The sequence below is a fragment of the Ipomoea nil genome, unplaced genomic scaffold (assembly GCF_001879475.1).
Source record: "Ipomoea nil cultivar Tokyo-kokei standard unplaced genomic scaffold, Asagao_1.1 scaffold0146, whole genome shotgun sequence".
In the NCBI taxonomy this organism is placed as follows: Eukaryota; Viridiplantae; Streptophyta; class Magnoliopsida; order Solanales; family Convolvulaceae; genus Ipomoea; species Ipomoea nil.
Genome location: NW_017616574.1, coordinates 2,585,463 through 2,612,850, shown reverse-complemented (window position 1 = coordinate 2,612,850; position 27,388 = coordinate 2,585,463). Strand labels below are relative to the sequence as shown.

General features: G+C 36.7%; 3 protein-coding genes and 1 long non-coding RNA gene across 5 annotated transcripts; 2 read left to right on the top strand and 2 right to left on the bottom strand.

The window, feature by feature from the left end:
• Positions 1-3,262: 3,262 nt before the first annotated feature.
• LOC109173181 (glutamate receptor 1.3-like) lies at positions 3,263-9,406 on the top strand. 2 transcript variants are annotated; one of them, XM_019322472.1, is made up of 8 exons: positions 3,263-3,592; positions 4,762-5,060; positions 5,316-6,053; positions 6,756-7,059; positions 7,197-7,573; positions 7,845-8,221; positions 8,850-8,914; positions 9,042-9,406. In XM_019322472.1, exons 1-6 carry the CDS (start codon positions 3,310-3,312, stop codon positions 8,196-8,198), a joined length of 2,355 nt encoding a protein of 784 aa, XP_019178017.1. In that variant the 5' UTR covers positions 3,263-3,309; the 3' UTR covers positions 8,199-8,221; positions 8,850-8,914; positions 9,042-9,406. The 2 variants fall into 2 exon arrangements, with proteins under 2 accessions (XP_019178017.1, XP_019178007.1); XM_019322462.1 differs by lacking the exons at positions 8,850-8,914; positions 9,042-9,406 and having other exon boundaries at positions 4,762-6,053; positions 7,845-8,317.
• Positions 9,407-13,503: 4,097 nt separating this feature from the next.
• On the top strand, positions 13,504-13,947 carry LOC109174133. The gene has a single exon (XM_019323427.1). The coding sequence runs from the start codon at positions 13,504-13,506 to the stop codon at positions 13,945-13,947; it is 444 nt and encodes a 147-aa protein (XP_019178972.1).
• Positions 13,948-14,516: 569 nt separating this feature from the next.
• LOC109173287 lies at positions 14,517-18,828 on the bottom strand. Its single transcript, XM_019322551.1, has 3 exons — positions 18,665-18,828; positions 18,457-18,576; positions 14,517-14,908 (listed from the first exon to the last, which is right to left on the bottom strand). Exons 1-3 carry the CDS (start codon positions 18,683-18,685, stop codon positions 14,792-14,794), a joined length of 258 nt encoding a protein of 85 aa, XP_019178096.1. The 5' UTR covers positions 18,686-18,828; the 3' UTR covers positions 14,517-14,791.
• LOC109173303 lies at positions 17,021-18,449 on the bottom strand. The gene is made up of 2 exons (XR_002052874.1): positions 17,635-18,449; positions 17,021-17,488 (listed from the first exon to the last, which is right to left on the bottom strand). It is a non-coding gene; the product is annotated as an uncharacterized LOC109173303 (long non-coding RNA).
• Positions 18,829-27,388: the final 8,560 nt, after the last annotated feature.

Here is a 27,388-nt window from a genome sequence, read left to right as displayed (position 1 = left end):
ATATTCATTAAGGATAAATTAGGAAATCTTAAGAAAAAATTAAAAACTGATCAATTTGAGCCATTCATTTGATTAAAAAATTTGACCGTCATTTTTTCTACCCATTATAGGCCTAACTCTCTTGGGCTCTTATTAATAGTATATATATATATATATATATATATATATATATATATATATATATATATATATATATATATATATATATATATATATATATATTTACCTATATTGTATTTCAACGCGTTGGAGTGGGTTACCAGCATCATTCGCTGAACAGATATATTTGGCTTTCAGGCACAGATGAGTAGACCTCGGAGCGCGCTAGAGATCCAAAGCGTAGATTAGTAGTTTTCCTTTCGGCCTGCGTGCCATGATGATGTATTGACAAAGCTTTGAGGATATTTAGTTAGTTTAGCCTGTGCATCTGCGTTCTCCAGCTCAGATGTGGCATAGCACCCCGCACTCTTATGTTTAGTAATGGTCCGTTTTGGGATTTAATGAGAATTTACCTTTATTATATAAGTTTTAAAAGTTTCAGAATTTTGGGGTGTTACAAGGGTGGCAACTTCGGAGGCGGGGGTTAACCCTGATCAGATTGTTGAGGCGGGGTTGCCGGAGGTAGGACGTCGGGAGGAGCAGCAGGTTTTGGTTGCGGCTTCTAAGTGTCGGCGGGAAACCTCGGCTGGCTCTAGAAGGCCGGGTTCGGGGAGTGGTGATGTTACAATGTCCGAGGTTCCAAAAAACTTGCATGCGGCGGGTTCTGTTTCACAGACCCGCCCAACCCAATGAGTACCAATAGCATAATCATGAAATTTGAATTTGAATTTAAAATTTAATTGGTATTTGAGTTTAAACTTAAAGTCTAAATATTTCTAACCCTCACATTAAACTTGAATATGAATTAACACTAATAGTTACAAAATTAAATTTCAATTGATACAATAGATTACAACGATAATACTTAATTAAGTACTCAAAATATTGACCTAAAAATAAGGAAGTACACTAGAATTTTAAGAACATGTTAGCAAAATTTTTCTAGAAAAATTGACAGAGACTGAGACTTGAAATTTCATTTTGTTCTTTTTACTCTTCAAAATATTCTACCAACACTACTATTTATAGGGGATTAGACATTGAAAATCATGACATTTGAATTTAAATTTAAAATTCAATTTGTAACTCCTACATTAAACTTAAGTTTAAAGTCTAAATATTTGGCTAATCAGATATACTTCTACACGTGTACGCTTCTCTGTAGACCTCCGAAACCATCGAGTGCATGAAAGACACGTGGTGTACATGCCGACCTCCCGACATGTGTCTCATCCAATCTCCTATAAATACACCGTTAGACGCTTGTATAAAGGACTTTTGGGCTCTCTCTCTAAGACATTTATGTGCTCTGGAACCTCCAGCTCTCGATCGTAATTCCCCGAGCCCTTGTAATAACCAAATACTCTTCACACAATAAAACATACGAATACGTACACCCGGTGAAATTTATCACATCAATGCCAATTTTTGAACGAACATTTGATGCATCTAAGTTATGATGAGTACACACGAGGTCAAGTCTACCAAAACTTTTTTTTTTTTAAAACTTTATGGTATACTTTAAAAATCAATTTCTCATTCATCTATTATTCTTTTTGGGTGTATAAATGCTCAAAATTTTTCACTAAGAAAAATCTAAATCTACTCTAACTTGACTCAAATCGATACCAAATCGTACTCAAAATATTGCTTTCAAAATTATCATTTAAATATCATTTTTTTTTCTAATTTGTCAAACATATATAACTTAACAATTGAAGCATGTGCTCCATCTCAACCAAAAGCCTAAGCTGATAGTTAGATTGCACATTGATGGCTATATTCTCACATTAACTAAACTCATTATATTCAAACTAAGGTTTACTTAAGATGTAGGTATTCCACTTTGTTTTGAGTTGTATAAGAATGAGTTTTGTTCAACTATAATTGTCAAATTAAAGGAATGAACACGGTGTATAATTTGTCACCACTCATGAGTAAGAGTGTATGACCCGTTCAAAGCTTCAGCAAATTGAAGTCAGTCAAGGATATGAAGATCTAGAGAAAGAGGCAGTTTAATTTGCAGTCTATATATATCATTATGCACCAACTTCCATACCGACAAAACCTATCAACCACCTATATATGATTAATTTCCATGACTTAGTTTGTATTCATTCAATTTCTTGGTCAATATTTTCATCACAGTCCATTAATACTCGCCGTTTTATTTTACCGATCTTGTTTAATTTTATGTATTGATTAAATAATTTTTTAGAACAATTTTAACAGGATTTTAGAGAGTGTGTGTGAAACGCTCATTAGCGCGTGTGCATAAATAGATACTCTCCTTGAGGGAAGGTCACAAGATGGAACCCAGATGGGCTGTATTAGTTAGAGAAAATATAGAACAGATACTACCTTGTAATAGAATCAATAATATTCAAAAAAAATAAAATAAAATACTCTCCTATTTCAGGTTTTTTTTTTTTCTCACTTCTTCCTCCCCTCCCCCTCCTATAAACAAAAAACTCATCATCCATTATTAATGCTCTTACTTTTTTTAAAAGCATTTTTTATTTTTTATTTTTTATTTTTTGTATTTAGTATTACATTCTTAATGTAGTTTCTAAAACTAAACTTAATAATATGATAAAAAAAATTGAATTATAAATCATTTTAGTCAAGTCTCATTAACTAAAAATATATAAAATAAAATATTTATGTGTTCCATTGTCACTTAGATATTTCATTCATGACAATATGTATGATGAATTTAACTTGTTAAATGAAAGAGAATAATGTACACAATACTTAATATTTATTTATCCCAATTTTCATATTTTTTCCTAAAAGCACAAAACATGCATCTGCATGTTGAAGACTTGAAGGTGTTTTCCCCCCTCCCTATTGACCTATCCTACCATTATATACCTACGTACCTTTAACTCTTTAAGTCAACCGCAGCCTGGCCTGCATATAGTATAAAATTAAAGTAAGTTTCCTGGAAACCTTAAGCTTGCACAACTTTCTTCCACATTTAACGTTAATTCAATTCATGTACATGGTACATATATACTATATACACACGCATCAATATGCATGTGTCTCTCTCGATCTCTCTCTCTCTCTGTATATATATAATATATATTATCTGATCTGCTTCAATTCTCAAGAACGGTCGATCTTCTATCTGTCTTCATCATATCACATATACATACACTGAGGAAATTCTGCAGGTCTGATATTCCATTGATCAGTCGAAGTTAAATGTGCACTGCAATAATCCGCCTCTTGATCCTCGTTATGTCAGTAATTGCACTGAGTTTCGGCGGTGAACCGGCGGCTGACGGAGGAAGCTGTGGACCATCGTATCCGGCGAAGTTCGAGGTTGGATTGGTTGTGGACGAGCGATCTCCGGTGGGGAAGGTTGTGAGGAAGACAGTTGAAATGGCAGTTGATGAGTTTTACGGTATAAATACTGATTATGAAACCAAGATTAATCTTCACCTACGGAATTCCTCCGGCGACCCATTGCTTGCTTTCGCCAACGGTGAGCTTAAATTATTTGTTTCACAAATAATAAAACTAAGAGTGTGTTTAATTGATTTAAACATTAAAATGAATGATAATTAATGTGAATCAAATACGTGGTAATGTTAATATAGAAATCATTATCTTTGGTAGCAAATAAGAATGAGAATTAAAATAAATAAATTTAAAAAAATAAATATAAATATAAATATAAATATATATATATATATATATATATATATATATATATATATATATATATATATAATACATATATGTGTATATATTAACACTCATTTTATACGACCCACATCTATCCCTCCTTCGTCTCCGGGTCGCCACCCCAATTTTTTTAAATTTTACTTTTTAATAAAAATTATTTTAAAAATGTCAACTCACTATCCATATAAATAAACAACGGGAAAAAATGGTTGTTAACTTACTATTAGGTAAAATTGTATATATTTGGAGTGATCAATGATTCAATTTCACTTTCTTTTTTCATTTAGTAGCTTAATTGCATTTTCAGGTTAAGTCAGTGTTCAATTTGAACCTTATTCTTGTAATTTATTTAAAAATTAGTATTATTTAATAAAAAAATCCAAAAACTATTTTAAACAAAATGTAAAGTAAATATGCTACTCCGTATTAAATGAGACCGAGTGAGCCTATACTCAATTCGAAAACTGAGTCTATCCTCCACCCAGACATTTTGTAAGGGATCGAAGTTAAAATTGTTGCAAAAGTGGATCTGTAAATGCATTGCCGTCGTAAAAATGGTGTAACTTTAGTATGCCTTATTTTGGAAAAGCTGACGTTAAATATCACATTCTTGAAGTATATATGTTGGGGCGGGGAAGTTGGATGACATTACTAAGTCTGAAAACTGTTCGACGAAATGCGCCATATAATATTTATATCCCGGTGGATCAACATGATCTGTAGAAACCTCAGTAAATCTTGATGCTACTTTTTGAACTGTTTCATAAGGTACTTTTATTAATCTTAAGGGTTCTTTAGAGTAAAAGTAGAAGAATCTTTTTACAAGTGATTTTACTCAGAAAAAGTTTAAGCTTTACTTCTTTAGTGCTAAAAAGTTCTGGCTTTATGCTACACAAGAAGAGCAGACAATCTGCAGATACAGTTTTACCATTTTGGTGCATGACTAATAATACATTTGCATTGCAGCTGTAGACCTTTTGGAGAATGTTAAGGTGGGGGCAATTATTGTACCAGAATTGTGGAATGAGGTGACACTTTTTGCCAGGCTAAGTGATAAAGCTAGAGTTCCCATGTTTTCTTTTTCTTCAGTACTGTCCCCAAATGCATATCCTTATTTTGTTCAAATATCTCAAGATGAGGATACAGGACTGGAAGGCATTGTTGCATTCGTAAAAAGAGCTAATTGGAGCAATGTCGTACTTATCCATGATGGAACCGAGTATGGGATGAAAGATCTCTCCCGCATGATTGATCTCTTCCAAGAGGTTGGTGTGCGTATGGTTTATAAGACTGCCATTTCACCTTTGGCTGAAGAACATCAAATTATAGAAGAGCTAAATAAGCTCAAGAAAATGGAGACATCAATTTTCATTGTGCACCTGTCAGCTTCCTTGACACCTCTCCTTTTTGAAAATGCAAAAAGATTAGGATTGATGGCTAAAGGTTATGCTTGGATCGTATCGGATAAAACTATGAATTTCCTGCATACCTTTGATGGTGCTATTATTGAATCAATGCAGGGATCATTGGGATTCAAACCTTACATTCCAGCATCAGGCAAGCTTCAAAATTTCACTTTGAAGTGGCTTAGAAAGTCCAATATAGAAGCTTCTATGGAGTTGAATGTATTTGGTTTATGGGGATATGATGCAGTATGGGCACTAGCAATGGCCATTGAAAAGGCCGGGAAAAGAATCCCTCCAACTGAAGAACGATGCAGGGACCTCCTGAATTTGACAAGCATTGCCATTTCAAGTGATGGTAGCTCATTAGTACTAGAGGAGGTATTGAATAGCAGGTTTGTAGGTTTGTCTGGTGAATTTCAATTTCAGAATGGGAAACTTGCTTCCAAAACATGTGAAGTAGTAAATGTTATAGGCCCCGGTGGGAGAAGAGCTGGGTTTTGGACTATGGGTGTTGGATTCACCATTCAAACACCCTCAATGAATTTTTCTAGTGACCTTGATTCTATTATTTGGCCAGGGCCATCTTTGACTATTCCAACGAGAGATTGGCTGGGTAAAATGCTTAGAGTTGCTGTACCTTGGAAGCAGGTGTTTAAGGAATTTGTACAAGTCCATCATGATGTTAGATCAAATACAACTAGTATTAAAGGCTTTTCTGTGGATGTGTTCCTTGCTGCCGTTGAGAGCTTATCCTATGAACTATCCTTTGAATTTGTCCCATATTTGGTTGTGGATGATAATGGAACGCGACATTCCAATTACAATGAGCTTGTTTATCAGCTCTACCTTCAGGTAATCCCGCTTTCCAAATGTTTGTGTCAAATTGGGTTTTCAAGGATAGAATATAGATCATTAGATCTATGCCCCTCCTAACCATTTAGTAAAATCTTAGTTGAGGCTGTTTCTCAAACTCCAACATTTTTTTTTTTCTAATTTTCTTTACAAGGACAAGATTTGCTTCTTTTTTCTTTTTCTTTTTTTGGATGATGAGGGAAACCCGCAACCACTATCTGTGGGTGTGCATTGGTTTCCAGATGTTTATGTCAAATTGGGTTTTCAAGGATAGAATATAGATAATTAGATCTATGCCCCTCCTAACCATTTAGTAAACTCTTAGCTGAGGCTGTTCCTCAAATTCCAATATTTTGTTTTCTAGTTTTCTTTACAAGGACAAGATTTGCTTCTTTTTCTTTTGGATGATGAGAGAAACCCGCAGCCATTATTCGTGGGTGTGTGGGTAAACCCCACCTTGTGACCCTAGCCGGCAAAAGATCACAAGGAGGTAACCAGCCTAGGTTACCCATAGCTGACCGGCTGAAACCAAGAAGGTCAATAGGCGGCTCTTATTGGGAGTCAAACTTGGAACCTTGTAGTTACCAAACCAACAGCTTGACCAACTTGGCTGGGTTGCACTTAATCTACTTCATTTTCATTTCATGAGATACATACATGTATTTGTTAGTGCTTAACATTGTAATCCTATGGATGGCTTAGAAATTTGATGTTGTCGTGGGAGACATAACTATCACTTCAAATAGATCATCGTATGCGGACTTTGCAATGCCATATACTGATCTTGGAGTTGGAACCGTAGCAAGATTGAGCAATACAGGACCATGGTTCTTCTTGCAACCGTTCAACATAGATCTATGGATGATGATAGCAGGTTCCTTCATTATGACTGGTGTTATTGTTTGGATGATTGAACACGAAAGGAATGAAGAGTTTCAGGGTTCACTGGGTCAGCAAATTGGAACAGTGTTGTGGTTTGCCTCTTCAACTCTTGTTTATGCACACAGTAAGTTCTTTACTTTATTACCATCCTCTAAGTTTATGTTGTGGAAACAGAAATTAACTCTTAGTTGTTTACTCTTAATGGGAATGAGTGAAAAAAAAAAAGTAATTCATGTTTTTTTATTATTACTGTCATTGCAGGAGAAAGATTAGTAAGTAATTGGTCAAGATTTGTAGTAAGTGTCTGGTTGTTTGTAGTGCTCATAATCTCTTCGAGCTATACAGCAACACTAAGTTCACTTTTGACTTTGGAACGGATCAAATTTGCAAAAGGGGACTATTTAGGTTACCGCTATATTTCAGAAGGAGTTGTTTTTAACAACACGAATTTTGCTGACGCCAGGCTTAGACGCTACCACTCTCCTGAAGATTATCGCGAAGCTTTGTCAAGAGGTAGTGAGAAGGGTGGTGTTGGAGGTATAATGGATGAAATTCCTTATCTCAAGTGCTTTCTTGCTAAGTATCCATCAGAATATGCACTGGTTGGAACTGCACCAACTACAAATGGCTTTGCTTTTGTAAGTAACCTTCTCCTCTATTATTTGTAACAAATTCTTAGTGAACAATACAAGAGTTTTCAGTGATGACATTGACATACCTCTGTGACATCTGCAAATTATAATGTGGACAACAGATAAATGTTCATTTTTAATGTACTGAATGTTCATTTTTTAGATAATAAACCTTCAGTACACAAAAAATGAATATTCAATATACTAAAAATGAACCTTTTGTTAGTGGTTCATCTACCATGGTCTATGGTATAATGATTGTGTGGCGTCTTAGCAGGCGTTTCAGAAGGGTTCAGCCTTGGTCCCAGAGATCTCAGAAGCCATTGTCAGGCTTAGAGAAGAAGGAAAGCTTAAAGAGTTGGAGGATAAGTGGTTCAAGAATCAGTCATCTTTGTTGCCTCTTGCCAATGCAGGGACTCAACTCAATACCCTGAGCCTTGATAATTTTCGAGGATTGTTTCTTGTAAGTGGGACTTCGAAAGCTATTGCTTTCATTGTGTTTACTATTTTTGCACTAAACAAAAAGCTATCCATCTATCATCATATTCTTAAAATTGCCTTGGGAGGGAACTTAGCTTTTATGATAAGGTATCTCTTGCCTGCAAATGCAATTGATGGCATCAATGCATGACGATCCGTATGCATCACATGCAGGTAGCCTTCTGTTCTTTTTTATCTCTATCGAGATTTGTACACTAATCTAACCAAATAATGAAATAGCATTCATATTATGTTCTTTTCTTTTTAGAATACTATTCCTCTTTTCCCTATTTGTGAACCAAATGCCACGTAAATGATAGGAAAAATTGTAATTTATGCCCCTCACAAATATGTCAGTTATCAATGTCACCCCTAAATTATTAGTGGTGTAAATGTTACCCTTCAATTTTCAAAATGTGACATATATTACCCTCCCCTGAATTATTAGTGGTGTAAATGTGGTTACCCGCCGTTTTCCCTGTTCGAAGACCACGTTTTTTCCCTCCATTTTTCTTTCTTCGTTGTCCTCCTTCCGTCGACAACAATGTTTCTCCTTCTTCATATTAGGGGAGGGGCAATATATGTCATGTTTTGAAAATTGAGGGGTGTAAAACAAGAACTAATCCTAGCCATAGGTTTCAAATACCTAAAACTAAGGCTAAGAGAGATCCTCTCAACTAACACCCTATTTCTCTAACAAGGGGCAACATTTATACTACTAAAATTCAGGGGTGACATTGATAATTGGCATATTTGTAAGGGGTATAAATTACAATTTTCCCTAAATGATATGTATGACTAGGAGCCAAACTTGAAATTTCTGCACTGCTACTTGGAATCCTTTAATGACATCCTCATTCATGTGAGGTAAGTTACTGCTCTGTCATCTCTAACATTTGTATGGTTCCTGTTTGAGAGCCAAGATGCAGAGTTGCAGACTTCTGCTCCTTTCTGTTATTTGTAGCTAAAGTGATTCTTTATCCTTTCACTCTAGGCCAAAAAGAAGATGATTTGTAGGTGAATTGGTTCTTTATTTCCTTTCACCCAAGGCCAATGCCAATGCCAAAGAAGAAGATGATGTCTAAGAGCTTCTTTTTCCAAAAACTATGTTGTTTATATTGCAAATCTTCAGACTACAAGTGAAGATACAAGTTACAGGATACTAATGATGATCTCTGATTCTTGTCACACTTTAATTTTCTTCATTCAATTTTTTTTGGATTTTTTGTGTTTTTTGTGTTTTTTTTTTTTTTTTGGGTCCATGATGAAAATATTTTATTTCAGTAGATAACAAATGTGAGCAACAGTTCATTGATGTATATATAATATACAGTAGTAGAAAAGTTTGTGATTTTTTAAGCTAAATTCTTATTGGTTCACATTGTTTAAAGCTTAGTTCCTATTGATCCATGCCCTTTTTTCTTCCTGGGTTATTACTTATTTCCTCCACTATTTTAGGTCATGCATCTCAACTATTGGTTGATTTTCTTTATATTCTTGGATTTGCATCTTTTTAAAAAAGTATTCTACTCTACATTTTTTTGGCACAAATTTCAGTACCTTTAATATTATCCCAAACATAAGAATCATGTATTTTTTATGGTGTCATTCAATATTGATCCCAATAGTATCTGCCATCAAGTATAATAATGTTTTGGCACAAATTTCAGTACCTTTAATATTATCCCAAACATAAGAATCATGTATTTTTTATGGTGTCGATCAATATTGATCCCAATAGTATTTGTCATCAAGTACAATAATGTATTATATATTTTTGTCTAGTATGCTTGATTATATTAGATATTAACACTGGTACTAATAATACTCAGTATAACAAAAAAAATCTAATTGGTGTTGGTGTCAATCAGCACACTAGAAAATCTCTATACGCACTTAAACTTGGTTACTTTTTGGCCAAAAGTAATTTAAGGAAGAAGGTGAGGTAATGTCAAATTTTATGGAATACAGTTCTAAGAAAATGCGATAATCTAAATCAAAGGCACCCGTTAGATATTAGATACGTTGTATCGTTTCTATGCTTATGAAGTTTTTCATATGTATATATATATATATATATATATATATATATATATATATATATAGAACTGGGTTCTGCTGTGGTTGGTAGTCCCCGGTGCGATTGAGGGGTTAAATTTGAGCCATTGATCTTTTTTAAATCAAGGTCCAAGATTACCAAAATTTAAAAAAAAAAAAAATACGGTGGCAATTTGATAATTTTTGCATTTAAGTCAAATTTAAGGTTGTTGAGTTTTGTGCTTATGGTGCGTGAGATTTGGGAAAATTAGTGCACTAGGACGCACAATGCATTGTGCGGTGTCGTTTGACCATGTTTTTTTTTTTTTTTTTTAGAAATCATGTTTCTCGCTTCTACTGTTAAATTCAAAAAAAAAAAAAAAAAATTATTTCGAATGTACATAAATTCATAACAGAATACACATAAACTCATAACAGAATACGCATAATCTAACATAATACATAATACACATAAACTGATAACAAAATACACATAATCTAACATAATACATAATGCATAATACATATAAACTCATAACATAATACACATAAACTTATAACAGAATACACATAATCTAACATAATACATAATACACATAAACTCATAACAGAATACACATAATCTAACATAATACTAATACACATAAACTCATAACATAATACACATAAACTCTTAACAGAATACACAAACTCATAATAGAAAATACATAATCTAACATAATACATAATACACATAAACTCTTAACATAATACACAAAATCTGAACAATAAAAACGACGTCGTTTTGGTCAGAGCGCACAATGCATTGTGCGCCCTGGTGCACGGTATAACGATTGTGAGATTTGTGCTTAAGGTGCGGGAATTTTATGCTTAATGTGCGTGAGTTTGTGCTTAAGGTACGTGGGTTTTGTGCTTAATGTGAGTAGTTGTTAAAACTTAAAGTGCGTGAATTTTGTGTTTAAGGTACGTGAGATTTATGCTTAAGGTGGTTAATGTGCGTGAGTTTGTGCTTAACGAGTTAACGTGCATGGGTTTTGTGCTTAATGTGAGTAGTTAGTAAAACTTAAAGTGCGTGGATTTTATGCTTAAGGTGCGTGAGATTTGTGCTTAAGGTGCGTGAGTTTTTTGCTTAATGTGCGTGACTTTGTGCTTAAGGTGTGTGAGTTTTGTGCTTAATGTGAGTAGTTGATAAAACTCAAAGTGCGTGGGTTTTGTACTTAATGTGGGCCATTTTAAAATCTTAGGTGCGTAAATTTTGTGTTTAATGTGCTTTTTTTTTTTTTTTATTACAAAGGAAGGGTGATACCTACATATACAATCTACGCCTACTACAAGACTTGAACCTCGAACCTCCCACATAAGGGACCAACCAAATACTAATGAACCATAACCCACTTGGTGTTTAATGTACGTGGTTTATGTACTTAAGGTGAATGATTTGTGTTTTTAAAGTGCTTTGTTTGTATGCTTAAGGTGCATGGTGATTTGTGTAATTAATGTACGCCATTTTAATGCTTAAGGTGCGTCCAACGCACAACCGCACGAGAAACCATTCCCGCACCTAAACCCTTCCCTATGTATATAGATAAACAAGTGAGGGTTTTTTTTTTTGGTTTTTTTTTTTTTTTTTTTGAGGGGTGAGGGATTAGACAGCATGTGTGTCAAGACATGATTTTAATACTATCATTTTGACCTTTGTGGGATGAGTTGGCATAAGAGTGCATTTTCTTTAGCATGCGTTTTTCTTTCCCTCTGCATATACAAGTCCCATTATGTTATAAAAAAGTACACTTTTTTACTCCAATAATTATTATAATTCATTGCCTTTGCTGGAACATTAAGCCAAGCAACCCCCACTTAACTTTCTGCTTAATTCTCCATTAATGGAAACCTAAACCCACAATGCAAGATATAATTGAATGCGAATTCCACGTGTTCTGCTAAGTAAGATTTTTTTTCTTCTGCCAAAAAGTTGAATCCCCGACCCTAAGAGCCCCATACACCCCGACACCCAAATACTGATATTACCTTGTACAAAAAAAAAAAAAAAAAAAAAAAAAAAAAAAAAAAAACAGTATATATGATTATATGTTGTACTAGTGTCACCAATGCTGGCCGAATTGAATTGAATTGAATGGTAAATTTTTGAAGTTAATAAATAATGAACTGATTAAACCTAAGAGATCATAGCCCTTATTTACCCTGGTAAATTTTGTTTGAACTATACTGTCTGACCCTTAAATAGGTAGGACATTATTAAGCATAATTTAGCCCTAATAATAAGCCATAATATTTTTTTTTGAAAGCTCTAATAAGCCATAATATGAGTACTCACTACCACATAATACATAGGCCATAAGAGTCATGATTTCAGAGCCCTTTCATGGTTCACTATTCATCCAACCAGCACGAACAGAAGCACCAATAAATGATACAATTATTAACCCTAATTGCACTAATCAAGATGCAATTAACCACAAAAAAAAAATAAAAAAATAAAAAAATCCCTGATGAATGCTATGATAGTCATCATATTTGTAATAGACACGTATATTCATCAATGTACCATATGTATATTGCTATATACGTATTTAGATTCTCTGTTTTTTTGTCCTATGACATCTCCGTATCTGATAATCACATGAATTTCAACTACTATCTGTTTTTTAGTCCTATGACATCTCAATATCTGACAATCACATAAGTTTCAACTACTATACAGTTGACCAACTATTGATTATTGAATAACACTATCATAACCAAAGCATCCCGAATAGGGGGATTTTGGATGGTTTTTGCAGGTTGGGTTGCTTATGTGGAGGAGAGAGTGAGGAGAGAAAAGATTTGGGGTCTTCCTGCTAATACCTGGTTTTTATCTGCACTATAGGTCCCACCAAAGTTGAAAAGCTGATGTATTTGTCGCGTGAAGGAACCCAACCATAATTTCCTTTGCTTTTTTTTTTTCTTCTATCCCTTTTATCTCTCCCATGTTCTCTTTCCTAGTCACACCTACAAAAACTCCTCAAAATCTATACCTATTGAGGATGCTCTTATTGTTTAGTTCACAAGGTCTGAACCTAAACTTTGCTTAAAAGGGAACCGAACACCTTTTACCTAAACCGTGTTGGTATCATACTATCATATGGATTCATAGCATACCACCTGAACTCCATTGGGAATGAGTGGCTAAGGAGCAGAAAGGAAAAACCTTAGAGTGTCCAAGGCATTGATAATATTCCTATCATTTGGTTCCCTACTTTTTCTTCTGCAATAAATTCTAGTTTAAGCAACCACTACCCTCATTATGACTACTAAATACCAGCTTATAAGAACCCTTCCAAAGTGCAAACATTCCATATACAACATCATTTTAGCACACTTTCCTATACTTGAACACAAAACAAGACATGACTATAACCATGGCTTCTTCTTCAGCCACTCTTTTCTTTGCACTTATTTTCTTACCCTCTATTGTCAGAGCTCAAGAGCGATCTCCCCACGGAGTTGCTTACGAGAGCCCACTTGCAATCTCGCCAGAAGCATATGCATTTTTCCACCCTAATACTCAACACCAGAATAGCAACAATAATACTGCTAATACTACTAGTTTAAGTTTATGCGATAGATCAGAGTCAGATTGCTCACCATTTCCCACGGCTTCTTCTGTTCAGTCAGATCTTGCTCATGAAAGCACAGCAGCTCGAGAAGGAGGGAAGCACAGGGTTGGAGCTGGAGGAGCAGCAGGGATACTGATTGGATTGGCATTTGCTGTACTTTTGGCACTCGGTGTTTTCTTCATGGTGATTGCACGGAAGCGCAACTTGAACAAAGCAAATGCTGCAATAGCTCAGCCTGAAGTTTAAGAGGCTGATTAGAGTCTATGGAGAAGCTTGATGATGCCATGCTTCGCTCCTCCTTTCCCCTCTGCCGTCTCTTTTCTTCCTGAGATGTGAGATATTACTATTGCTTGTATTTAGTTAGTGGTAACATAAGTAATGCAGTAATATTATTCAGCCATAACCTTTGGACCATCAAAAAGACCTGTCACCATATGCAAACTTGAATCGTTCTAGCTACTTAAGCATACAATCCACAGACATCTTACAAGTCAGTGCTGACTAAAAACAATTGGAATCTGTTTATAGAACATTTGAACTTTGAACACATTCTTCAACTAGCATAAACTGAAACCAACTCCTTCATAAAAATAGAAAAGCTTAGTGCCTGAAAACAGCTTAAATCCTAAATAAAATAGGTAAACAGCTGAAATTAGGTCTTTGAACCATTGAGGCATTGAACACAAAAAACCTGCAACATAGAGTACAAATAATAGAATCCGGTTCAAGTGTCAGTTCAACTTCCACTCCTAAAATGATCTCCTTGACTCAAAATACAATGATAATGGATGACTTCCATGCAAAGAAGAGGAAAATATCAAGAACTGAAGACCATAGAACTCTCCATGTTTTTTATTGGTACATTAATAGAATTAAGTTTCTTCAATACATGACTCCAAATAAATGTCACAAAACAAGCAACCTAATAATGTGCTGCATCATTGCAGCAGAACATGGTTGCTTTCCTCTTTCAGTCACTATGAAACAAAAGGCTACAACTCAAAGGAAGCCATTGCATGTGCAGGTGTATGAATTTTACAAAACGACAGTAAAAAGTTTGTGAAGCAGCTCTAGAATTGCACAATGATTTCTACCATCCACGGGAGCTGACAGACTTGATGACAGGTCCCATAATCTGATCCACTGTTTTATTCCATAGGTGTGCAAACTCAAAGCGGCGCTCCTTTTCAAAAATAGGCTCTTTTATCTATAAATCAAAATTGAAAATCTTAGGCATGACGAAAAGAAATTAAAAAAAGATAGTTTAGCAGTTCACAAATTATGATTTTGAACTTCAAGTTGCTTTCTGCATTCATGCATTGTTTTTGTAATATGAATATACAATATTAGAACAAGATTGAGAAATAGCACAGTAAATAGTAAAAGACATTAGTGATTAAAGGTTCTCAAGCTGCTATACAAGTAGGATGCCCTCAAAGCTATCAAAGGTTTCCAACATTTTTTGACTTCATATGGAGTGACCAAGGGCATACCATATTTTATATACAAAGTGCTGAGAGAAAAGCTTATCTAAAAAGTAATACAGAAATGCTCTCCAAATAGCATAATATTTGTAATTGCATTAACCGATGACAAAGGTATAACCATAAGAATGAAAACTTTAACTGAAGTAGGGAGAGGACTTCCTAGTGCTTGTTTTGCCCAATTGTAGCTTAATGAAAAAGAGGCTTCCTGAAAAGCTGCAACTGTGAATCTTCTTGAAAAATATTTTCTCTTTAAAACCTTTTTTTCTCTTTTTGGTGTTTCGTTGATGCTTTTTGGACTATAAAAGCTTCAATACATAATTTTAGTAAGCTGTTTATTTCTTGAACGAAATCCGCGCCAAATAGGCAAATACTACATGAGTATGTAGTCTATACCATTCTGGCTCCTAACCTTGGAGTAAAATCTTTTGGTTCTCACTGTTAATTGCCTCTTTTAATGGCCTAAGCACTATTGCAATTTATCACAACCAATATCACTGCAACCTGTTGAGATTTTGTTTTCAAATTTCAATACAAGCTCCATAAAGCCTCAACTTTCTCTTGCATACTTATTAACTGTAAACTTAAATGATTTATGAGTTCTATTTCTCTCAAATTTATAACCCAATTGTTCTCTTTCCTAGATTTCATAAGCATACTAGGAGTGCAAAAGATATTTCATAAATTCACTGGGTAAAATGCACCTTTATATGATGGCCTGTCAAAAAAATGGTGTTCACACACTGTACAAATCACACAGAAAGTAAAAAATCATAATATGGAGCATAAGAATAATTTTTCCTTCCTAAGCACAGTCACTAACCCAAGGTTAAATAGTGTCAATATGATACTTTCCTAAACCACCAAACAAGAGCCAAGACATTAAGAAATGAACCAATGAAGGGATCTAAATGGCTCACTGTCAAGCCAGAAATTTGATGGTGAGATATAGTGGGCAACTGGGCATGTAGATACTATGGGCTATGTATCCACTGCAGCCAGCGGCTTAACTGCAAGTTTGATGGTACAGCTGAACTCATTAACAGGTACATTATTTTATTTGTACCATTTCAGTACCTACCCACAAACTTATTAAAGCGAAAAAGTGCACCAAAGCGATGAGCCCGGGCTTTGCTTTAAAGCGAAAGCGCAAAGCGAAGCGACGCTTTTTCACATAAAGCGACGCTTCTTAAAAAAATCAATATATACTCAAAATACTTAAATAGTAATGCAAAATAACATATATAGGAACTCCTCAATGTTATAATAATACAAAGTTTAGTCATCAAAATAGTCATTCAAGTCATTTAGTCATCAAAATATCACATATTCAATATATTCATAATAATTTTAAAACATAATTTAATACAAAAAATGAAAAAAAAAAAAAGTTAGTGTTAACAATAAATGCTACTCAGTACTGCCTACTGCAAGTGTCCAGCCAAGAGTAAGATTCCAAGTCTCCAACTCTATTTTAACATTTCAGTCATCTTCTTCATTCAACGTAAGAGAAAAAAAAAAAAAAAAAAAAAAAAAAAAAAAAAAAAAAAAAAAAAAAACAGAGAGAGAGAGAGAGCGAGGCAGCAGCAACGCCGGCGAGGAAGGTTAGCGACAACGACGACTTGCGGTGATGGTGAGGCAGTGAGCAGAGGCGCAGAACAGAGGGTTTCGAGATGTTTAAATGAGGTGAGGCAGAAGGGTTTCCCGAGGGCAGCCATGACTCTCGGTGAAGGCGGTGAAGGTGAGGTAGTGAGCAAAGGGGTGAGACAGGCGGTGAAGGGTTTTGCGAATCGTCCTTTTTTTTTTTTATTTTGTTCGTGTTTTTTTTTTCTTTTTGACCGTTGACTTGCGCTCTGCATAGTAAAGCCTCGCTTTTCGCCGCTTCGTCGCTTCGTTGCCTCGCCAGAAAAGCGCGTTCAAGCGCGCGCTTTCTCACGCTACTGCGCCTTGCCTAGGCGAGGCGATCTGCCATCGCTCGCCTTGCTTTTGCGCTTAAAGCGCAAAAGCAAGCGCTTTTAATAAGTTTGCCTACCCATCCCAATGAGATAGAGAGTATAAGGTGTAACCTAAAGGACCAGTTGGTTGAGTCACGGCACTTTCCAGTAATACAATGTAATTGAGTAAAGGCATATATAGCAAGTTCATCACAGGAACAGCCTAAAGGATATGAGCTTTGCAGTGTAATAAATCACATGCAACGCAAGTAGAGCTACCTATACAACATATTTTCAATTAAAAGCCGTTATACATTAGCAAAATACCAAAACTAGATTGCATAGAAATGATCTTAATTTGCAAAACATCTAGCTTGCTCCAGCTAACAATATTATTAACATAGCGTTTGGAATTCAAGTTTATTTTTGTATGAAGGTTTCAAGGCATATATGGCGTGTTCATCACAGGAACAGCCTAAAGATATGTGCTTTACAGTATAATAAATATCATACACAATGCAAGTAGAGCTACATGTACACACATTAACAAAATACCAAAACTAGAGTGCATAGAAATGATCTTAATTTGCAAAACATCTAGCTTGCTCCAGCTAACAATATTATTAACATAGCGTTTGGAATTCAAGTTTATTTTTGTATGAAGGTTTCAAGGCATATATGGCGTGTTCATCACAGGAACAGCCTAAAGATATGTGCTTTACAGTATAATAAATCATACACAATGCAAGTAGAGCTACATGTACACACATTAACAAAATGCCAAAACTAGAGTGCATGGAAATTATCTTAATTTGCTAAACATCTAGCTAGCTCCAGCTAATAATATAATTAATAAAGCTTTTGGAATTCAAGTTTAATTTTCATATGATTGTTTTGGTTTTAAAGGCACATATAACGTGTTCATCACAGGAACAACCTAAAGATATGAGCTTAACAGCATACTAAATCATGCACAGAGCAAGTAGAGTTACCTGTACAACATATTTTCTTTTAAAAGCCATTAGCCCATTATACATTAGCAAAATGCCAAAACATCTTAATTTGCTAAACATCTAGCTAGCTCCAGCTACATAATATAATCAATAAAGCTTTTGGAATTCAAGTTCAATTTTCAATATGATCGTTTTGGTTCAATTCAGTACATACATTTCCTTGCTAATGATGTCAGACACAATAAAAAAAAAAAATACAAAATTACAAACTCAATTTTCAGGAAAAAAAATTCAAATGTTCTGAAATTTATCTACCAGGGAAAATATGTACCAAAACGTAGGGTTCGAAAATCGATATTCAGCTAAAATTGTAGAAAACTTTACCTGAGAATGAGGAAAAAAATGAGATTGAGTATCAGAGACGGTCTTGTAAATACTCCGGCGCTGCTCAAATACCACCACCCCCGTGAGTATGCTCCCTAATGCTGCTCCCAGCAAACGCTCCTGCGTATAACAAAGTATGTCAAAAAAAAAAAAAAAAAAAAAAAAAAAAAACCGCAAGCGAAGTGCGAATCGGAAATTGTTGCATTACCTGAGTGAGAATACTGATCATGGCGAAGTTTTTTGAATGGATCTTCAGGTTAGGGCGTACAGTTTGAGTGGCTTTCCGGCGACCTCTATGAAGATCGAAACTTCTGGCCTCCGTTCAACTTTGTGAATATTTCGCCAACTCGCCTGTGCTCTATTTTCCTGATACGGAACTGGGCTTTGACGGGTCCACTTTTGATCCTCAAGGCCCAAAAAGTGGTACAAACTTCATTTCGGCAAATTATGCCCCGGACCCGTATCCACAATGAATTGTGGACACGGGCCCAAAACGACGTCATTTAAAAAAAAAAAAAAAAAAAAAAATCACGCGCGTTTTTTCGTTAACGGCGTTAATTGCGTTATATTTTTTTGGATTATGAATGTACAGTTATGCCGTTATGAATATACAGTTATGCCATTATGAATGTACAGTTATGCAATTATGAAATTATGAACACAGAGCTCTAACATTATGAACTTACAATTATGAACATATAGTGATAAAATTATGACCATGGAGCTTTAAAATTGTGAATATAGAGCTTCGAAGATTATGAATGTACAATTATGGAGTTATGAATGTACAGTTATAGAGTTATGAATCTACAGTTATGGAGTTATGAATCTACAGTTATGAGATTATGAATCTACAGTTATGGAATTATGAATGTACAGTTATTGATCGAATTATGAACAAAGAGTTCTGACATTATGAACTTACAATTATAAACATATAGTGATAAAATTATGAACATAGAGCTCTAAAATTGTGAACATAGAGCTTCGAAAATTATGAATGTACAATTATGGAGTTATGAATGTACAGTTATGGAGTTATGAATGTACAGTTATGGAGTTATGAATGTACAGTTATAGAGTTATGAACGTACAATTATGGAGTTATGAATGTACAGTTATTAACATATAGTAATAAAATTATGAACATATACTCCTATAACGAAGTGGTCTGAAATTTAAAAAAAAAAAAAAAAAAAAAAAAAAAAAAAAAGGAGATAACAGTGTCTAACGGCACTGTTACCCATGTCCAGCATGCATACTGGACACGGGTCCAACGCATAACGATTGCTTCATTTCTTTATCGGCCCAATTTATTTGAAATTGTACACTTAATCCAATTACCATCTTAACTTTTTTACTTTTGACACCACGTTTGGTTCACGGAATAAATTTGGAGGGAATAAGAATGCTATTCCACAGGAAATGAAATAGGTAAGGAATAGAATAGGAATTGTATTCTGTTGTTTGGTTAGTTGAAGGAATAGACTTTAGTAATTGTATTCCAGTGTTTGGTTGGTTAAAGGAATAGAAATTGAATAGGTTTTAAAGACATAAATACCCTTATACAAAATAATAATAATAATAATAATAATAATAATAATAATAATAATAATAATAATAATAATGAATATGATTATGATATACTGAATGTTATATATATATATATATATATATATATATATATATATATATATATATATATATATATATATTATTTATTTATTTATATTTATATTTATATACATGTATATGCATGTGTGTGTGAGAGAGAATTGACGGTAAAAACGTTACCGGTAATAATATTAGAATAACAAATGATGTGACAAAGTAACAATAGATGTAACAATAGTTGTATTGCCTTTTGTCTCAGTATAGAAAGTACAGTGTGTCCCCTGCTCAGCTGAGGGAAGTTCTATTTATGCTAGGTCCTAACGGTAACAACATGAAGAGTCATCATTGGGGAGCTGAGCTAACGGCAAGAATATGAAGAGTCATGAATGAGGCGTTGATGCTTTAACTCTCTCTCATCAAAGGTGGCATCAATGGTGGCTTCAAAGACAATAAAGGTGACACCTGTTGGAATTCCTAACCGTTGGAGTTCTGCCCGTTGGGTTCCCATGTGATGCTGAGTCAATGCCCATTTGTGATCCGGGTCGGGTGCCAGCCCTATTATCCTGTCACCAGTCCCCCCTACTCCTGAGGCAACGGATGTGTTTGGGTTGACTTGGGAGTAAAGCTGAATTTGCTTGATATCGTGAAGAATCCCGATTGATCCCGAGTATGTGATTTTATTTTCCAAATCACACATGATTTTTTTTTATGCTGGCCGATACAGGCTGCGGCTTAGGCAGGCCGAGGTGCATGCCTCCGGCCGAGGCGTCGCCTCAACCGAGCGTGGCCGAGGCGTCGCCTCGACTGATCGTGGCCAAGGCGTCGCCTCGATCGATCGTGGCCGAGGCGTGCGCCTCGGCTGACCGTGGCCGAGGCGTCGCCTCGACCGACCGTGGCCGAGGCGTGTGCCTCGGCTGAGGTGGTCGAGGTGTGCGCTTCGGCTGATCGCGGCGAGGCGTAGCCTCGACCGATCATTTTTTTTCTTTTTGCCGAGACGGACTTCGGCTTTGGCCGAGGCGGGCGCCTCGGCCAACCCCACGACTGATCGTGGCCGAGGCGTCGCCTCGACCGATCGTGTCCGAGGCGTGGCCTCGACCGATCGTGGCCAAGGCGTGCGCTTCGGCTGATCGCGGCCGAGGCGTAGCCTCGTCCGATCGTTTTTTTTTTTTTTTTTTTTTTTTTTTCGGGGCCGAGGCGTGACCTCGGCCACTTGGCCGAGGCGTGTGCCTCGGCCTTGGCTGAGGCGCGCCCTCAGCCAATTTTTTTTTTTTTTTTTTTTTTGAAACAACATGGGCGGACCATAAGCACGAGATATTATTCCAAAAGATTTCAGAATGCAAAGCAGGCGGACCGCTATTTCCAAACACCAGTTCCAAACGACTACTAGAATATTAAGGAAAATACTTAATCAAATGTTCCTAGCTCCATACCCGATCGATCATCCTTACAGATGGTGTGGACTTATAGATCATTTCTGCCAATCTTTTTGCATGCTTTAACGTAACAACTGCGGGCCGCTCGCTGGTCTCCTCTGACGACCCCTATCCCGCTCGGAGTGGGGAACTTCATACACAAGTGTTCCACCGACACTATGGCCTTGAGGTTCTCCAGTGCCGGTCTCCCCAATATGATGTTGTGCGCGCAAGTGAGTCTTACCCACGATGAATTCCAAGTCAAGTTTGCGAATGTTAGGGCTCGTGCCTATCTCCACTGGTAAGACCACTGACCCCTCCGTCTCCACTGAATCACCCGTAAATCCAGTGAGTGGGGTACGTACCTCTTTGAGCTGGTTCCTAAGTATCCCTAACTTGGTGAAGGCATCGTAATACATCACATTGACTGAGCTTCCCGTGTCGACTAAGATGCGGCGGATAATGACATCATTGACGTCCATCTCAATTACCAGGGCGTCACGATGGGGTAACGGGCCGTCTGGGAGGTCATCATCAGAGAAGGTGATGGCCTCCTGTCTCTGTTTCTTTTCTCTGGGAAGACTCGCCACTTCTCCCACGTATAGCCGCCGGCTCCACTTCTTTCTTTCCGCGGGCGTGTCGCCCCCTGCAGGTCCACCATAGATAAAGTGTATGGTGTGCTTCTTTTGTCGTCTGGGCGCCACCTCGGTTTCTTTCTCGCTATCACTCTGCTCAGATATTTGGTCGTGGTCTCTTTTTTTGGCGTTTGAGGTGGACGGCTCGGTGCCATCCTCATTCCTCCAGACATTTTTTGGTGGATTGTGTTGCGACTGTTGCTGCTGCTTGGATCGCTTGACGAAATGTCGGAAGTAGCCCTGCTGGATGAGGTCTTCTATTTGTCTCTTCAAAACGTGACACTCATCCGTATCGTGTCCGGCATGCCTATGAAACCTGCAGTACTTTGTTTGGTCTGCCTTTGGGGAGACCTTCATGCACTCCTCGGGGAATTCTACCATTCCCATCTCCTCAGCTTGCTTTAGAATGACACTGACGGGATGGGTAAGAGGAGTCAAATTACGCAACGGGACCAGGCGAGGCCGTTCGTGGTCTCGGCCTTTCCCTGCGGTCGGGTGGTTCGAGAGTGGTGCCTGGCTGGGCGGACCAGCTTTCCCAGGCTTCCCATCTTTCCTACCATCCTCTTCGTCCTTCTTCTTCCTGTCGACGTCCTCTGCTTCGGCATAGCGGCTAGCCGTCCTCATCAGATCTTCGTAAGAGCGGGGGTGGTGAGCGTTCAGCTGCTTGTGGAAATACCCTGATCTTAAGGCATGGATAAATATCGGGGTCGCCGCCTTGGAGTCGAAGTCGTAGACATTATTGACTTCCTTTTTCCATTTGATCAGGAAGTCTTTGAGGCTCTCGCCTCTATCTTGCTTCACTACACAGAGGTGAGAGAATGGTTTCTTGCGATGTATGCTACCGAAGAAGTATGTTAGGAAGCTCTTGGACAACTCCCCAAAGTTTTGGATTGACCCATCTGGGATGGTGTTGAACCAGTCTTGGGCCGCTCCATCCAGTGTGGACAAGAACGCTCGGCACATGATGGCGTCCCCTGCCCCGATCATTACCATAGCAGCCTTGTACCTCGTCATGTGGACACGTGGGTCAGTGGCCCCCGTGTACTCCTTGATGGCGGGCAACCTAAAGTCCCTCGGCAAAGGTACGTCCATGATGCTAGGGGAGAATGGTGCTGCCATCCGTACCTCAGGTTCCGGCGACTGCTCCCGTGCCTCCACCCTTCTTGCTAACTCCTCGATTCTTCTCTGCAGCCTCTCGACCAGGGCCGACTCGTCAGGGTGCCGACGTGGGGCCGGCTGCCGCTCCTCCATGTGTCGGCGTGGAGCTAGTTCATCGACGTGCTGTCTATCTGAGTGTCGACGCGGAGCGGGTTCCTCGACGTTCCGTCCATCCAAGGGTCGGTGTGGGACCCGCTCATCAGCGCGTCGATTCTCCGCCGAGTGCCGACGCAGAGCCGGCTCATCGACGCGTCGCTCCTCCAAGTGTCGACGTAGGGCCGACTCATCAACGTGTCGGCGTGGGGTCGGCTCCCGAGACTCGCCTACCTCCTCTGTGGGTGATCTCTCGGCTTGTCTGTTCTCGTGTTGGTGAGGGCCTCTGGTAGAGGACCCCTCGGCCCGTGATCCTAATCTTTGCCGCACGGGCGCCCTCTGTCCCAATCGTTCTGGCGCAGATTGGGAAGGGCCTGGTTGTCGTCTGGCCGGTCCACTTCTTTGGGCCTCTACCCCTATTTGCTGGGGCCGCGGCGTGGGCACTTGGCCTTGCAGTCCCACCGCCACCTGATTTAGCGCCGCCGTCACTGCTTGCTGAATGATATCGGCGGTCGCCTGGAGGTTCACGGCTTGGTTCACCCCCCATTGTTGAGTTGGTCTTGAAGGTCCCCGGGCCTCCTGTTCACGGCTTGGTTTACCCCTCCATTGTTGAGTTGGTCTCGAAGGTCCCCGGGCCTCCCGTTGTTGAGCTGTTCTCGGAGGTCCCCTCCGCGATTGTTGGTGAGTTGGTCCCGGAGGTCACCTGAGGCATTGCCATTGTTCACGTTGCGAGAACCGTGGGAGCTGCGGGACGCCATTCTTTCAGGCTTGCTGTTGAAAGAGAAAAAGAGTAGTGTTGTAGCCTGCTTGAGTATTGGACTCATGCTCTCAATGAAAGCACCAATGACGGTAAAAACGTTACCGGTAATAATATTAGAATAACAAATGATGTGACAAAGTAACAATAGATGTAACAATAGTTGTATTGCCTTTTGTCTCAGTATAGAAAGTACAGTGTGTCCCCTGCTCAGCTGAGGGAAGTTCTATTTATGCTAGGTCCTAACGGTAACAACATGAAGAGTCATCATTGGGGAGCTGAGCTAACGGCAAGAATATGAAGAGTCATGAATGAGGCGTTGATGCTTTAACTCTCTCTCATCAAAGGTGTCATCAATGGTGGCTTCAAAGACAATAAAGGTGACACCTGTTGGAATTCCTAACCGTTGGAGTTCTGCCCGTTGGGTTCCCATGTGATGCTGAGTCAATGCCCATTTGTGATCCGGGTCGGGTGCCAGCCCTATTATCCTGTCAAGAATAATAATAATAATAATAATAATAATAATAATAATAATAATAATAATAATAATAATAATAATAATAATAATAATAATAATAATAATTATTATTATTATTATTATTATTATTATTATTATTATTATTATTATTATTATTATTATTATTATTATACAAATAAATATTTATATTTATATTTATATTTATTTTTCCACTTATCCCACATCGGTTGGAGAAGTAAGGAATGGAGCCTTGAGGCTCCTATAAAAGGAGTCTCAAGGCTCCCTAATTTCAATTGCAATGCTCATCCGCTAGGCAAGGTTGCAATGCCCATCCGCCGCTAGGCATGCAGATGAGCAGGCTACTTAATTTAGGAGCTAAGGCTCCATAATTAAGGAGTCTTATACAGTTAATTTTATATATATATATATATATATATATATATATATATATATATATATATATAGATTGATAGATAAAAATTATAAATAATTAAATATATACATTTATATAATACATTAAATTTATTAAATAAATATAAATATTATATAATGTGCAAAGGGTATTTTTGGTATTTGTGATATAAAAGCTATTCCTAAGGGCATGGGAATAGCTAATACCAAGGCCCCCCTAGGAATGGCTATTCCCCTTTGTGAAGGTAATAGCTCATTCCTAGACATGTTATTCCCATGACAAAATGATCCAACCAAACGATGGAATAGGTCTATTCCAAGGAATGTTATTCCATTCTTGACCTATTCCATGAACTAAACATGCCAGAGAGTATCATATGCATTTGCGCAAATTATGCTGTGGACTCGTGTCCACAATGCATCGTGGACACGAGTCCAAAACGACGTCGTACATTTCAGTTTAAAAAAAATGATTTTGTCTCGCCGTTAAGGCGTTAACAGCGTTATTCGTTTGTGGAATTATGAATGTACAGTTATGGAATTATGAACACAGAGCTCTGACATTATGAACTTACAATTATGAACATATAGTGATAAAATTATGAACATAGAGCTCTAAAATTGTGAACATAGAGCTTCGAAAATTATGAATATACAGTTATGAAATTAGGAATGTACAGTTATGGAATTATGAACACAGAGCTCTGACATTATAAACTTACAATTATGAACATATAGTGATAAAATTATGAACATAGAGCTCTAAAATTGTGAACATAGAGCTTCGAAAATTATGAATTTGCAGTTATTGAATTATGAATGTACAGTTACAGAATTATGAATGTACAGTTATGAAAGTATGAATGTACAGTTACGGAATTATGAACACAAAGCTCTGACATTATGAACTTACAATTATGAACATATAGTGATAAAATTATGAACATATGTTCCTATAACGAAGCGGTCAGAAATTTTAAAAAAAAAATAGTGAAAGATAACGATGCCACTAACGGTACCGTTACCGTGTCCACAATGTATGCTGGACACGGGTCCATAGCATAACGATTGAGAGTATCCAATTACCATCTTAACTTTTTACTTTTCAGAGTATCATATGCATTTGGCTCTATCTGCTGAGGCATTGAGTTATCATAATTTACGTCATTCCAAATATTCTATCGAGTCGTGACTTTGGGATTAGAGATTCAAATTTTTAAAAGAAGACTTTTGAGTATCATATGTATAAAACATAATATATTTTTCAATTATCAGTTTACATTTTTTATTGGAATAAGGGACAAATAGGCCATCAAACCGCACATAAAAATACAATTAGGCTACTGAACTCAAAAAAGTTATAATTAAGTCCCTAAATTAACACATTTTAAACAATTTGTCCAATTTACAAATTGTCCCCCTTTCTAACAGGTCACCCAATTTAAAATATTTTTTAAAAATAATTTTTTTTTAAATTAAATAAAATAAACTAAAATTTAAAAAACAAAATACTTCGTCTCCGTCCCTTCGTCTCCGGCATCATGAAAGTTATAATTAAGTCCCTAAATTAACACATTTCAAACAATTTGTCCAATTTACAAATTGTCCCCCTTTCTAACAGGTCACCCAATTTAAAATATTTTTTAAAAATATTTTTTTTTAAATTAAATAAAATAAACTAAAATTTAAAAAACAAAATACTTCGTCTCCGTCCATTCGTCTCCGGCCATGGAGATGATGCCGGAGACGAAGGGACGGAGACGATTTTTTTTTAATTTTTTTTAATTTTAGTTTATTTTAATTAATTTTTTTAAAAAAATTATTTTTTAAAATATATTTTAAATTGGGTGACCTGTTAGAAAAAGGGAAAACCTTCAAATTGGACAAATTGCTTGAAATAAGTTAGTTTAGGGATTTAATTGTAGTTTTTTTGAATTTAGTGACCTAATTGCATTATTGTGTGTGGTTCGATGACGTATTTGACCCTTATTCCTTTTTTATTTAAACGAAGCGCATTCTTCAACTATTACAAAAGTTATCAAAAATATAATTGAATTTCACATAATTGATTCAAGAAAATGTTTTCAGCTTAATATAATTGAATGTTTTTACACGGAATGTGATATGGTTATTATGCAATTGTTATATTGTGCAACGACGTTGTTTTTTATTTTAAGAATTTATGTGTATTATGTTAATAGTTTGTGTATTTTGTTAAAAGTTTGTGTATTATGTTATGAGTTTATTGTATTATATAAAGAGTTTATACATATTGTGTATTATATTATATTATATGTATTCTATTATGAGTTTATGTACATTCGAAATAGGGGATTTTTTTTTTAGAAGTTAACGGTAGAAACGGAAAACAGAA

Bases quoted from the DNA above. Each gene is read 5' to 3' on its own strand.
- LOC109174133 (XM_019323427.1), top strand. From the start codon at position 13,504: ATGGCTTCTTCTTCAGCCACTCTTTTCTTTGCACTTATTTTCTTACCC.
- LOC109173287 (XM_019322551.1), bottom strand. From the start codon at position 18,685: ATGATCAGTATTCTCACTCAG. The intron at 18,577-18,664 runs GTAATGCAACAA...TGTTATACGCAG, and splicing joins TGATCAGTATTCTCACTCAG to GAGCGTTTGCTGGGAGCAGC. The intron at 14,909-18,456 runs GTAAAGTTTTCT...TTTGATTTATAG, and splicing joins ATTTTTTTCCTCATTCTCAG to ATAAAAGAGCCTATTTTTGA.
- LOC109173181 (XM_019322462.1), top strand. From the start codon at position 3,310: ATGTGCACTGCAATAATCCGCCTCTTGATCCTCGTTATGTCAGTAATT. The intron at 7,060-7,196 runs GTAAGTTCTTTA...CTGTCATTGCAG, and splicing joins AACTCTTGTTTATGCACACA to GAGAAAGATTAGTAAGTAAT. The intron at 7,574-7,844 runs GTAAGTAACCTT...GCGTCTTAGCAG, and splicing joins CTACAAATGGCTTTGCTTTT to GCGTTTCAGAAGGGTTCAGC.